This window comes from Aptenodytes patagonicus, chromosome 3 (assembly GCF_965638725.1).
Source record: "Aptenodytes patagonicus chromosome 3, bAptPat1.pri.cur, whole genome shotgun sequence".
Classification (NCBI taxonomy): Eukaryota; Metazoa; Chordata; class Aves; order Sphenisciformes; family Spheniscidae; genus Aptenodytes; species Aptenodytes patagonicus.
In genome coordinates, this window is record NC_134951.1 from 70,367,381 (window position 1) to 70,381,103 (window position 13,723).

Genomic DNA, 13,723 nt, shown 5'->3' on the forward strand with positions numbered 1-13,723 from the left:
CTTCTCTGCATAGTTTTCATTTCCTCCTAATTACGTTGATAGGAGAGATATACAACATCTACTGTATACTAGGTGAAAAACAGCTACAAAGTCAAATTTTTGACAGATTTGTTAAAAAGAAGCAATATTGTATGTTTTCAAATAGCTTTTTCTGATTTCTACACCAGCTGGTTGAAAATTTCCGAAAATCTCCACTTCTTTTAACAGATATTTTAATTTGAATACAATGTGTGAATATTTCCGTTCCTTCTTTTCTTACCAGTTCTAACAAATGGCTAAATGAGCTCGATGACCTGTAACACAATCATCTTTGAAAACACACGGTTACGTCTACATAGGCTGCCACGGAACCGAAACACAGGGAGGTTCAAGTTAATTTTATCTTCTCAAAAGTAGCCAGTCCAGTTTTAGCTTAAACTTTTTCTCCTCCATTTATTTTTATCTAAACGACCCATTTTTTATACCTGTTCAATAACAAGGTCTTAAATTGGATATAGATTTGCACTCCTAAGTAAATCTTAATGCATGCTCCCCTGTGCTTATCTAATAATGAGGTTGGACAGGAATAATGACTACTAGAATTGCAACGTTGAAGGCATTCATTAACATTAGTAATCAGCAATCTTGTATGGAAGCTTTATGCCTACGGTTGATCAGCCCTTTATTGTGCGGCGTCGAGATAGCTTGTATTCAAGCAGGAACGAACCCACTAAGAAAGGCCATCAGGTGAGGTTTCCATGGCAGCAGTCATCCCTTTGCTGCTCCCATTTGTGGTAAAGACAATGCAGGAATAGTCAGTGTGTCACTGCTCAGAGGAAAGAAGGCTGATATTACTCCATCCCAATGTGGCGAGCGGCATTGTACAGCTCATTTTAAGGAAGATCAGGGCAGCTGATCAGGTGGGTTTGTGACCGTTGTCTCCCGAGTGGCACTCAGTACCTCTTGCGCCCAAAGCATGAGTTCCTGCGGTGTGGCTGCACCGGGGACAGGCGTACAACAGCTACGCTGAACGCACGAGCAGTATCACCAAGCAATGAATGTGCTCCCGTGCTGGGCAGCAGAGAGCAGAGGGCATGAGCTGTACTCAAAGACTCTGAACTAACCAGAGATCGCTGACATTCGGGAGCTCATCAGTGACTCATTAGTTGGATTTAGAAAATATTTCCTCTTTCTAGCATAAATGCATTCTAGTAAATGCCACTTCTACTTGGTTCATGAAGTTGGCTACGTAGGTGCAGTTTAGAAGGTCCCTTGAAAAGTCCCTCTGTAAAGGTGCTTTATAGTGCTGGGCAGATTCATCACACCAGAGAAAATAAGTGAAAAAGAAGCATTGGCTTTTTTCCAAGCTTTTTACTTGGAGCTTGTTTTTCACAGAAGGATTGTAAAATGAAAGCAGATGAAACTGAAAAACTTTAGGCAGTAATAGACACTCCCTGCTAAGCCAACCTGAGAGTAGAGGACATCCCATTACCTTCTACCCAACTGTCCCATCTTCTTCTTCGATCAAGAAGAACACAATATCCCCTGTTACCATGGGTTACACAGGAACCCTTTATTTTTTCAGATACCTTTATCTTGTCAGGTTAATTCTGGCACAGAAGAATGTTGTGGAAAATAACTCTAAAGTACAGAGATCGTTTCACCATATGTGAACTCACTTGGAGAAAGGGTTTTTAATCTGCATTTAGATCGTGCAGATTAATTTACTGACACATGTAAATTCCTACATGAAGTGTCCAACTGTTAAGGGTTTGGCTGTAATAAAAGCTTTTCTAAGGAGGAGGGAAGCTATGACAACCATGTACGTTTCCAGGGTGATGGAGAATCGTTAAACAGGGATTCTGTACTCTCTGTGTGACAGGCATTTATGGTAACAGTTTTGGGAGGACTTCTGTGTCTCTGCCCTTCAGGAGCCTATGACTGTTGATCTAGTGATCAAAAGTCTTCCTTAAACAAACAGAAGTATCAGCAAGTGAAGCAAATCATATGGACGTGGAAATCCCCATCAATAATATATTGTCTGTGCAGCTGCTGAGTCTTCTCTAGCTGTGCTTCACTGTGAGCTTCTCTCTCAAATTGCCGGGTCAGAAAGGAAGAGATTTACATTCTTGAAGAGAGCCCAGCAGCTCACGGGCCCCAGCCTGTCTACACTGAGCACTTTTCCTGGTTAGCCTCCGTGATGTTTGCTCAGTTGTTTGGCAGCATTTGCCTTTCTTAGCTTCCACATGCTGGAACGTATGGACTTGCTCTGCTCCTTCTGACTTCACCACTCACCACGTCAGACCTCAACGCAAAAGCTATCCCTTCAGAGGGTACAGGTGTCCATTGCAGTCACACACAGTGAAACCACATACCTGGAGTGCTTCTTCAGGCTGCACTGCAGTAAAGCTGACACCCTGTCTCTTGGGTTAACGTACCAACAGTCTCCACTGTAGCTGAATGCTAAAAATCTCTGTGACCAGAATGATGTCACCATCATTCCTTTTCCTTTACTGTGTATTGAGTGTGGAGCTGGGGAGAATTTCACTGATAAAGTGGTTTCTTTTTTTTTTTTAAATGTTTATCCTACCTAGAGAAAAATTATTAGATCCCAAATGATACCAGGTAACTGAAAGAAAAGGAGGAGCAACCTAAAACACAGGTGCTGAAGAAATTATTCTCTCAAAGAGAAGCTGAACCATATGTTTCTGGCAAACCCAAAAACTGATGCACTTGCCAGGTGTAGCGAGGAGAAGCAGCAGAAATGCACAAACGTACAAAATGAAAGAAGGACCCTGCAGAAGGCAGAGAGTTGGGCTGTGTAGAAGAGCCTGGAGAACCCTGAATGCTCTTTGGATAAAGAACCTGCCTGGAACAGAGGATGCTGTAGTTTCCACGCTGCCACATGAAACAGGGGTGTGTATTCCTCGTAAATATAAATGCAGCAAGGAAATACCTGCCTGCATCAGAACATGAAAATTGGCCAACTGCTCATATTACATTTAAAACAAAGCAGTAAGAATGTGGGAAATCAGTCATAGTTTCATCATTTGTGATGTCTCTTCTGGGTGGATGTCATCCAGGTGCTCCAGTTCAGTTGCAACTTGCAGTCCTTTCAAATAATTGCTTTTCAGGTTACAGTAGCTAAGCCTATAGCCCAAGCTACTTTTGAAAAACAGGGCTATAAGAGTCAGTACTTGTTATTTTTGTTTTGTTTCAGGGTGTGCTGGATTCACCATGTTACAGGAGTGTGGGTGTACCCACTTCTTGAGCACCTCAGCCCAGGTGTCAAAATAATCTTTTTTGCAGCTGTTACCATAATAATTAACATATTCTACTTGGTGGGAGAGGTCCTGAACAACTACATCTGGGATACCCAAAAATGTGAGTATTGTTTTAGGAATATTAACTGATGAAATACACCATCAGGACTTGAGTATGCTCCCCTGAAAGTCGAGAAGATTTTAAGCTGGCTAAAACAAAGGAGAGTGACAGAAGTTCACTGAAATGTCTTGCTTGCTTGCTCTTTAAAGCAGCCAGATGAACGGAATGGCTGCTGGAGAGCATGATGAGCTATGAATATGTATTCTTTTTTATAACTTCCAATACTAATTTAAGAGCTTTTGGCAATTACCTGAGAGGTTTACAACCCACTTGGTTTACAACCTACTTATTAGCTGATGAACCCATTAAATGCAGCTAGAATAAAGTATCATTCTGTGGGAATGCTGTTAATGGTAAGCTTAGACTTAGAAATAAAAATACATTATTTTAGTATTTTCAGGTATAAGGTGTTTTCTGCTTATAAATTTACTCAAGGAAAATGAGTATGTTCATGTCAGTAAAATAATAGGAATGAAAGATCACCTTAGTGCAGGGTAAACATAACTGTGCAGACTCTACATCACCTACCCTGCCTAGGCCACCCATTGCTGAGTAGAGGAAAAGGGAAAATAAGACAAACACAAGATGAAAAGTAGGTTCCTTTAATCTATGAAAGATGTTTTTCATTTATCAAATTGCCTGAAATAAGCAAACAACGTTCATAATCACCGCAATGGCAAATCACAACTGGAGTGAAATCCATGCTCTGTGGGAATTCTGTCATTACATTCGTTGGGCGCATAACACATTGGGACCATATGAACAGCCTGTATCCCCTCTTGGGAAACTTAGTGTGCACTGGTTAATACACCATAAATTCACATGGTAGTTTATTGCACACACAAATCTCTTTTAACAAGTCCTCCAGTACTAGGTAGAACCCAATGCCAGAAGCTCAAAGCAGTTTTACTTGCCATTTGCTCATATTAGCACCCGGGTATAAAGTGTCTTTTTGTTTTTGCTCTAGAACCAGCGAACATTGGTCACAGTGTTCAAGTCTGGTTTTCAGACCTCAGTTTGATGTCACATTCCCATCTATTTAACTTACTTAAGTTAATTCAGGAAAGAAGTTTCTAAAAAAGGCAGCCACGTGGAATAATTTCACTTGACCTAAGTCCTGTATGAAGAATAATAATGTGGTGAAGAATCACATGTTCTTACCAAGTCCATGAATAAGTAAATGGTGGAAAATCTCCCACACTATTCCACTGTATGCATAACAAAATCCCTGGTTCTTGTGGCCCTCCACCCTAGAGGAGCTAACATCAATCGGGTCATTCTTCCAAGCTTTTCCAAGGTTCATCATGGCCTTATTATCATCTCCATCATTTCCTTGATTTGGTTAAAGAATATTGATCCAAAGTCCTTTGTGGCTCAAGCACTTGCAAAACAGAAAATGCCGTGAGTCACCTGCTGGTTTGCTGTGCTTGAAACACTTTGCATAAACCTAACCTGAAGCATATGGCAGGCACACCACAAACAGCAGAGATGTAAAATAATGCTAGTCCATCACCGTGTGAGACTTGGGAAAATACTATTTGAAAACTGTACATTTAAAAGGGGCTTTTGAGCAGTAAGCTTGCAAATTAAAGCAGTCTGCCATGAGAAGATTTCTGGGGTGAGAGGGGGTTGGTTTGGGTTTGGAGTTTTTTTCCTTTTCCTCTGGAGATGCATTAAATGAAACCTCACTACTGACAAAATGATTTGCAGTTAGTTTTTCCAAGTTAAACCACAAACATGGTAGGCAAGGAAAAATTTGCCCTTTGTACAAGCCAGTGTCTGTCCACAGTTTTGAGGGTATCTGCATTCCTGCCAAACTATTTGATGCATCTGCAGTAAAGTGCTTCAGAAGAAAGGAAAAGAGGCTCTCTTAAAAAGACAAACCAGCTCATTTAAAACTATTGGAAAAGTTCCTTCCAGCATAAAACAGAAGACTCAAGATCGGGCCTGGAGCAGCCTTGTAAACCCACTGTAATCTTTTGGACCCAGCCTCTTGTTTTGGTTGTTAAACCTTCAACTGTGGCTCTTCCATTACATCAGTTTGCCAGCAACACCCAGGGCCATTGTACTCGGGCTGCTGGCAATGCGCAGACCCTTTTGTTCCCGTGTTGCTTCTTTCAGCAAGGCAGCTCTGCAGTTGTGCTTTCTAACTGCAGACAGGTCTTACTGTTTCCCGTATTGGAATTAACTAACTATGTTTTTAAAGTGACTTTCGGTGTACCTACCGTCTATGCATATATTGCATTAGCAGGTGATGTTACTTGTGACGGGATTTTCCTCTCGGCATTCTCAAACATTGCTTCTCTTTTGCCTTCAGTCCTCAGAAGTCTTTCTTTTCCATCATGCAGCAGGCCTGAAAACCTCCAAAAGAAATATTTGTATTTGAGATGTCTGGCAGAGAGGGCTTAGTCAGAAGAACAATACTTTTGTCAGATACCAATAGTAATTCGTTGTCCAGGAACAGGCACATGAAATAGCTGAATGTTTTCATTGCCAGAAAAAACACAATCTGCTGCCCAGCCCAGACTTTGCTCAGCATAGAAAAGAGACAAGTCCTGCAGCAAGGATAAGTTCTTTAAGGAGCCCTACACTCAACTCAGCCCTCCTGATATTACTGAAAGACTTGGCCATTATAAGAAGAGAGAGGCACCCTATCAACAGTAATTGATTCTTCATTCTTGTACTCTCAAAAAAGGGAGATGTACTTGCAAATATTTAAAAATCCGATGTTGAAATGGAGGGGGGTTAAGTTATTGAATTCTGAAACACAATTTTAAAAACTTGCTTTCAAATAAAGTCGGCTGCTTAGCTTCAGCTATAATAACATCTACTTTAATTTGCTTGTAGGTAAGCAGAGGAGGTGAGGGAACTAACTGTTCCCAGACCCCTGCAGCCATCAAAGGCTGAGCGTGCCGCAGGGGGTTAGACTGATTTGAAACTGGTCCGGAGGGAGGGAGGGTTGTGCAGTTCATTACTGGACAACCACTGCCATCAGGTGTGCAGATGCTCTTTTCGTTCACAGCAGGTGAGGTAACACATGCAAGAGCATGTGAGCAAGTAGGGGAGAAACAACAGCAATAGAGGGAAAAGAAAGATTAATGCATTAGAAGACCTCTCTAAGTAAACTCTTCATTTTTATTCATTCAGGGATTTTTAAAAGCTGTTCTCCATATGTTTTCAGGTATTGAAGAAGGAAAAGAAAAGCCAAAATTGGACTGAACAATAGAGGCAACATGGAGGATTGTTTATGGCTCCATGGAAGATTTCTCATCCCCGACAGAGGTTGGCATGGAGAGGAATCTTTTGGAAAGGAGGAAGTTTAATGGGCCCTCTGCTCAGTGCAAGGATATTTTTGGGTTTTATATGAAGGGAAAATGGTTTTAGCTAAGAATAATAATAATGTTTCAACCTCCATTCCTATTTCTCCACGCTTGCATGCGACATACACATATAAGATGTATATTTATTTCCACGGCATTCTCAGTGTGCGTTTCTTGCATCAAGTAAGTCATTAAATCATTGTCATTAAATCTTTTCACTTCCACCAAGAAGAGCAATGAGTCCATTCTCTGTATTGTCTGAGAAAAGCTTAACCAGATACGTCTAATATGGAGAAACAAAACAATCCTATGTATTTCAAAGTACAGTGTAAAAATACAGTAGAAGTTAATTGCATGAATGTATCCGAAGAAGAATTCAATCTGACTGAAATATTAATGTAACACTATGTAACAGCTGCCTTAAATCAGTGATGTTAATAATTTTATCAGTCCGGTAAAATCTTATTTGCGGTGTTAGACTATCTGAATATGATGCAACTTTTCTTAAATAGGCCTAAATAAAGATCAAATTATCCCTGCGTTTCTGTTTCTTCATGCTGATTCTTGAAATTCTGGATGGATTGATGGCATTTGAATGATGTATTTTCAGGTTTTCCAGTGTCAATGTAGATTATATTATTTCTACATTAAGATTTTTCCTCTTATTTTCCTAGTACAAGACCTGATCCTGCATTTTCAAGTTGTAAGTTCTCAATAGATGGGCTGAACCATTAGTGTTGTACCAGAGAGAGCATTTAAGCCTTACTTCAGGAAGGCACGTAAGCAAATGTTTAAAGTTAAACATATGCCTGTTTGTATTAGGAATTCAGTTGCAAAATACTAGCGATCGTTTAAACTTGACAGGATTCTGTTTAATTATCAGACACTCAAGAAGGAACTCTAGTAGGCAGAAAAATTGTCTAGAATTAAAATAAAGTGAATGGAATAATTTTCAGCAAGAAATTATTTATGAAAAAGTAACTTTAAGATCAAAATGTCTTGGTATTCATATCACATTTATTCATTAGTGTATTTAGATGTATTTATTTTAACACATGCAGAGCACTTCAAAGATGTGTAATGTTAATGTGTGATTTTTATTAAAGGGATTTCTGCAGAGTTTTAGTATGACTTAACCATGTTTCTGCTCTTGAACAGTTTTGGGTGGAACTGATCTCATGCAACTCATGACATGCCTCCACAGTATTTTTTTAAATTTATTTATGTACACACTATCATAGGAAACAGTGCACAAGTTCAACAATGTGCTTTTTGGTTGGTTTCCTTCAAAAATAAGGCTTCTGTGATGATACTGTCTTTGTGACTGTGTCTGTCCTCTCAATAATTTTTAACTTGTTGATCAGAGTTGCAAAGATTTCAAAGCTAGGCAAGTTACTAGAAAGTTCATGGAAATAAGTGGCCAGATAAAGACGAAGGAGCTCCTCTGATGGTCCCACAGGGGGAGGGGGCAGGACACACAAAACCAGCAGAATTCGGAAGCAAATTAGCTGTAGCCATGTGGCTTTGCATTAGGAATGTTATGTTCCACTGGACCCGAGCTGTGCATTACATATGCATAGTAATACTGCAACATGGTTAGTCCATCCACAGATAACTAGGGCTTGATTGTAATAGATGGTTGTTATTGGAGGTGGTAAGATGTGTGTTATTTGCAGCAGGCTTTCAAAACTCAGGAAGGAAAGAAAACATGGATTCAGTCATGTTTAGTGAGTTAGGAGCTGTTTGAAGTCACTGCTTCTGAAAGCTGTGGTAGCACATGAAAGTACTGGTGGACAATGAATGCACTGAGTTTTGCTGTAGGAATTTCTTACAGCAGCAGTGGCAGACATTGCGTTGTGAGAGATTATCAACTGCAGCTTAGGGTGGGAAGCCCAAAGCACAAACCGTGTTGACTTGTTTGTCATTTGAAGAACTTGCATAACTCATGCTTTGCTGTTAAGTCATTTTTGCAATTTTTTTATTTCACGGGGATTGTTTCCTTCACTGAATTCAAGAATTCATTCTGATGGAAAGAACGTGTTAAATAAAAATAAGAAATGCAAAAATGCCACACAGCTGTACACATTCTGCAAGAGTACACTCTGAACGTCTCTGCTGTATTTATTGCACCACTGAATGGCTGAAACCTCAAAAACTGGCTGTTGCTGGAAAGATTCCTCTTTCTCAGTAAGTTTTGCACCTGCTCAGGATAAGTTTTTCTTCTAGTACTGTGTCATTTTAGGTGATATTGGAAATGTGGTAAGAATATAAAGAGAACAGAAACATCAGAGATCAAAATTGCATAGCTGAATCTGTAGGTATATGTCCGAGTAAATGAAGACTCCCTTTCAGAGGTACAGCATAGGGACACTTAAAATTGTCATCCCTCTTATCTGTGAATTGGTGAATATTCAGCACCTCAAAAAAATAGACTACCAAGCTTAGATCTCAGTTAAGCCCCTGAGGTTGGCAATCTTAGCCAAAGGCAATATATGTGACACAAAATGTGGTGGGTTTCATTTGGTTTGAGGAAATTTATAGTATTCCAAGAAGGTTTGAACTCAATTTGTCTTCTCAGATCTCAAGAAGTTCTCCACCTCCTATGAGCTTTGAATCATCGTATTTAAAGTCAAAAACATTTTAGAGCATTAAATCCAGCCTATGATGTATGAACCATGATATAAATAACTTTGGGGCCTGTGTACCCAGAGAGTGCTCTTCTAGACTGTGTTCATTCCCTTTAGAATTACACAATCCATCATTCTTAAGAAAGATGATGGATGAATGATGACTAAAGTAAAAGTCACTTGTAAGCTTGCCAGATTTCAACCATCTTGGCTGAAATTGTCCCTGAAAGGTATTTCTCTTGGGGAAACTATTTTTTTGGTGGAAAACTTTTTGTCAGAACAAGTCATCTATTTCCAAGTGCAAATCTATGAAAAAAAAAAATCATGTCTGGAAAACTTTTCTCTACTTTTCTCTTGCTGTGGAGCTGGGACTTTGGAAGAAGGATAGCATTTGTATTAGTAACGCTTCTGAATTTATGGGGAAAATCTATTCATCTTCGTCCAAGTTTTAGAAAAAATATGCTTGCACTTCCCTGTAGTGCACAGGTAATTTTCCAAAGTGTTTATCAACTTTGGGAATGGTCCGTCTTGTGGCTGAACAGGATTTTCCCTACCGTCCTGATCTGTTGACCTTCTCCAGACACAGAAGACACACGCCAGAATGGAGACCCCAACTTTGGTTCCCATGTATTGTCAGTACCTCCCCAAAGCTGATGCAAGTAAAGCTGCCTAGACCAAGTATGAAGGAAGCAAAGCCTTGATGAAAACCTGAGCAATGAGAACAGGTTCTAGATGGATAAATTAAGTGAAAAAACTCTAGCTTTTCCCTTGAGGATTGCAGTAAAATTAAATTAGTAATGTTTGTTGAGTATGTCATAGCTGTAATGATAAACCACGTAAAAAACTCTGTGAAGGAATCATTAGTTTTGTTGTCAGAAGAATATAGCGTGTAGTAAATAAGGCAGGCTGCCACACCTTGAACCACAAGGAAAAAACAAAATACACTTTCATCATTCAGTGAGCACCATCCATCATGTGTTATGAATGAGGCATAGGAAAAAATATTGTGTGATCATCTAATTAAAGGCAACATCATAATTCACACTCACAAGGGGCCAAACTAAGGTTGAACAGACGGCCTGAATTCTGACATTACCTCACTCTTGAATGCTTGACTTAGCAATCTTGATAATACTCTCTTGACTTAGTATAGAACACAAAAAAGGAGGGATTTTTTTTTTTAAGGCTGCTTAGAAAGTCTAACTACAGAGTTGCCATGAATTTCAGTATGACTGTATCCCCTATTTGGCTTTAGAAAGCTCATCCTCACTTTCTGCATGCATTTAGCTACCCCAAAATATACATGCACAGTTCCTATACCACTCTGTTACAAAGAGGTTGCCATAATTTGCAAACTTTTGCCACAATTTCAAAATTAAATTATTTTAGTCTGATTTAGCTTGTGTGTGATAAAACCATAGTTTGCTCGCTCTCTATAGCAACTGTTGCCTTATTTTAAAGGAAAATGACAAATAATTTCCCTATTTTTAAGTTGATTCTTTGCTTCTCTGCCCACATGAGTAATATTAGCTAAATTAGCACCAGTGCACGTCAAAGCCACTTGGACACTGTGAGTAGACTGAAAAATGGCTAACCATTCTGCAGGCTCCCATGTGGCAGTTTATAATGACAGTGTATAAGACATACGCTTCTTGGTTCATTTTTCCTATTGAATTTGCTATTCAAAGACTATTTCAAATCCTAACACCAATTTCTTCTTTGCCTTTTATTTTTTATGAAGATTGGTCAGTCTGCAGGGCTCTGATACACACTTTGGTAGCCTTTGAAGACTCAGATACCGTTAGAGTGAACACTGAAAGGATTTATAATCTAAAACTTGAGTTAAAGTATAGTCCTGAAGAGACCGTCAACCTGAGGTTAGCATCACTGAGGTAGGTTTGGTGCTCCTGCCCTGGGAATAAAGGAGCAAGCAGTAGGAGGTGTGTAGCTGAGGTCGCCTCTGAATGCAGCCTTGGAGAAGTTACGCTATTAATCCTGTCTTTTAATGCTCCCGTGTTTCATGTGAACGGGGGCAAATGTTGGTGACAGGTATTTTCCATCTGCAGCAGCAAAAGCAAGCTCCTAATCAAAGCGTAATGCATATTGGTAGAAGAGGTCACCTCCGCTGGGGTATCCCAGCTGCTCAGCTCTGCTCCTGTGGTTCAAAGCTTCACATGCCGCTGTAGCCAGCCGCTTAAACTGGGGTCACAGGTGTTGCAGGGAAGGAAGGAAACCTCAGAGGTTTAATATATATTTGGGCCATTATGTTTGGCCCAACGTGTTCGTATATGTTGTAAAAGCACAGGTGTCTTCAATGTGTCTGACTGCAGGATTAAACCTGGGGTTTGACTACTGCAGAAGTCCCAGGAAAAAAAGCAGTTGCAGGTTTGACTGATCAACTTTCTACAGTGGCAATGATCTCTCCTCTTTTTGAGACAAGAGGAGCAAAGGGGAAATGAAATCAGCCTGGAAAGTAAAAAGATCTCGCTGTTGACATCTGTCTAGAAAAGTTCTTAGGCGCATGCTGAACTCAAAGCACACGCACAGGTGTTTTTCAGCACAGGGGCTTTGCTGAATGAGGGGGCAAGTGGACTTGCAGGTGGGATGCTTTCTGTAGTGCTTTTAATGACGTAATGAAAAAGCTTTTTGTGCTTAGAGTGATAATAATTCTTTTGCGCATAGTGACTTCCTCTTACTTGTATTACTAAGTAACTCTAAGAAGAACAGAACTGTCCAATTTACAGATCATAAACATCAAATATATTTAACGTATATTCTCCAAAATAAGCAATTTTATTTTTATCAAAAATGCACTCTGTTTTTTTCAGGTAACAGACGGAAATCAATGGATTTTAATGTAACCCAGAAGAGCAAGTTGTAGTCTTATTCCCTTAAGTGCCCTTTTCTTGTTCAGACCACAGCTGTAAAGGGATTTGAACCTCAACACAATAAATACCAGTACGGAAATTTGAAAGGTAGGCCACAGACTTCATGGCCCAATGGAGGAGGTATCTGCTGTTCCTTAGAGCTGTGCAAAATGAGACAGAAGCAAAACGGCATCTTTTTTGTATAATTCGTATTGTAGCTAGCCACGGTGTCCAAGTTCAGCATTTTATATATAGCTTGTGTATTAAAAAGTAAGCATCTACCATTAGGCTGGAGAAGAATCTCTGCAGTGTGCATTCTAAATATAGAGATTGCTGTGGTACAGTCAGTACTAGGACATAATATCTCTTTGCTTTTTTAATATGCAGATGATAGTTCCCACTGTATGTATATTGTGTACGTAAAAGTTAAACACAAACATGCATACAGAGCTATATATGCACACATACATGTGTACATACAGACACACATGATCTTCTGTAGAAAAAAATAATGACAGATACTAAATGGCAGTTACTTGCTTAACATGGAAAGAAATCAGGCACTGTGAAAGGTACCATTCTTGACACGGGCAGTAATTCTACTATAACTCCAAACTGGCAGCTCCTTGTGCTCCCACTTTTCCCCTGGGAGTAACGCTGGTGAGCTGCCAGCCATCCTGCCCGTAGCAATAGGGACGATCTGCAGCTGCAGTACTTTGCAGTACTGTATTTCTGGATGTTTAATTTCGCAGGCAGAGCAGTGCCTGGCTAGCTTTCTACATGTAATCATCTTAGCTTATTTACTGTGTAAAATAAATTGTTCTTATTTAATAATGGTTCCCAATTTGGCTTTTAAGTTTACACCTGACAGATGTAATGGGATAAAGAGGGGGAGGTCACCCCTCTTCTGCTACTGGTATTAAGCTGCAAACCATTTTCTCTAGAGGTGGCTTAACAGAACAGGAGTGTTTTTAGTCATAGAGTAGGAAGAGACAATTAAGCACACAATACTTAGGCAGCAACGATCACGATAATGGGGGACCTCAACTACCTGTACGTAGTCTGGCCAAGAATCACCACGGGACAAGTTATAAAGAAGGAATTTCTCGAATGGTTATTTCTTGGCACGAGCAGCTGTGGAGTGCACAAAGGCAGGGAGGGCTCTCAAACCTGGGTGAAGCTCAAGAGCTCATTGGAGACGTAATACCAGCTGAACCATTAAGCAATACTGACCACAACATAATTACATCCACCCTGCCTGGAGAAGGTAAGGTACCAAAGCTTTGTACAGTGACCCTAAACATTGGAGAGGAGTGGTGGGGAGGACAGGAATGCGGGTGGGGGGAAAGATACAAAAAGCTGTCACCATCTGAAGGTGACTTGCCTCCAGCAGACCGCGATACAAAGGACCTCCCTTGGCACAGGCAGTGGGAGCTTCTGCCACCCAACAGGAACACTTTGCAGTGAGCGCTCGTGAGGCAGCTCTGGGGAGCTGTATAAGAAAGAAGACCAAGAGAAGATAAACTAACCTGCTTAGAAAAATCAC

The 13,723-nt window shown here is 40.1% G+C and overlaps 1 protein-coding gene across 2 annotated transcripts in view; it reads left to right on the forward strand.

The window, feature by feature from the left end:
- AIG1 (androgen induced 1) overlaps nt 1-7,222 on the forward strand; it is a 128,542-nt gene extending 121,320 nt beyond the window's left edge. For both annotated transcript variants that reach the window (XM_076333750.1, XM_076333751.1), the window contains 2 exons: nt 3,200-3,363; nt 6,545-7,222. In XM_076333750.1, the coding sequence (XP_076189865.1) occupies nt 3,200-3,363; nt 6,545-6,582 (202 nt within the window). In that variant the 3' untranslated portion in view covers nt 6,583-7,222. The remainder of the gene's footprint in view (nt 1-3,199; nt 3,364-6,544) is intronic.
- Nucleotides 7,223-13,723: the final 6,501 nt, after the last annotated feature.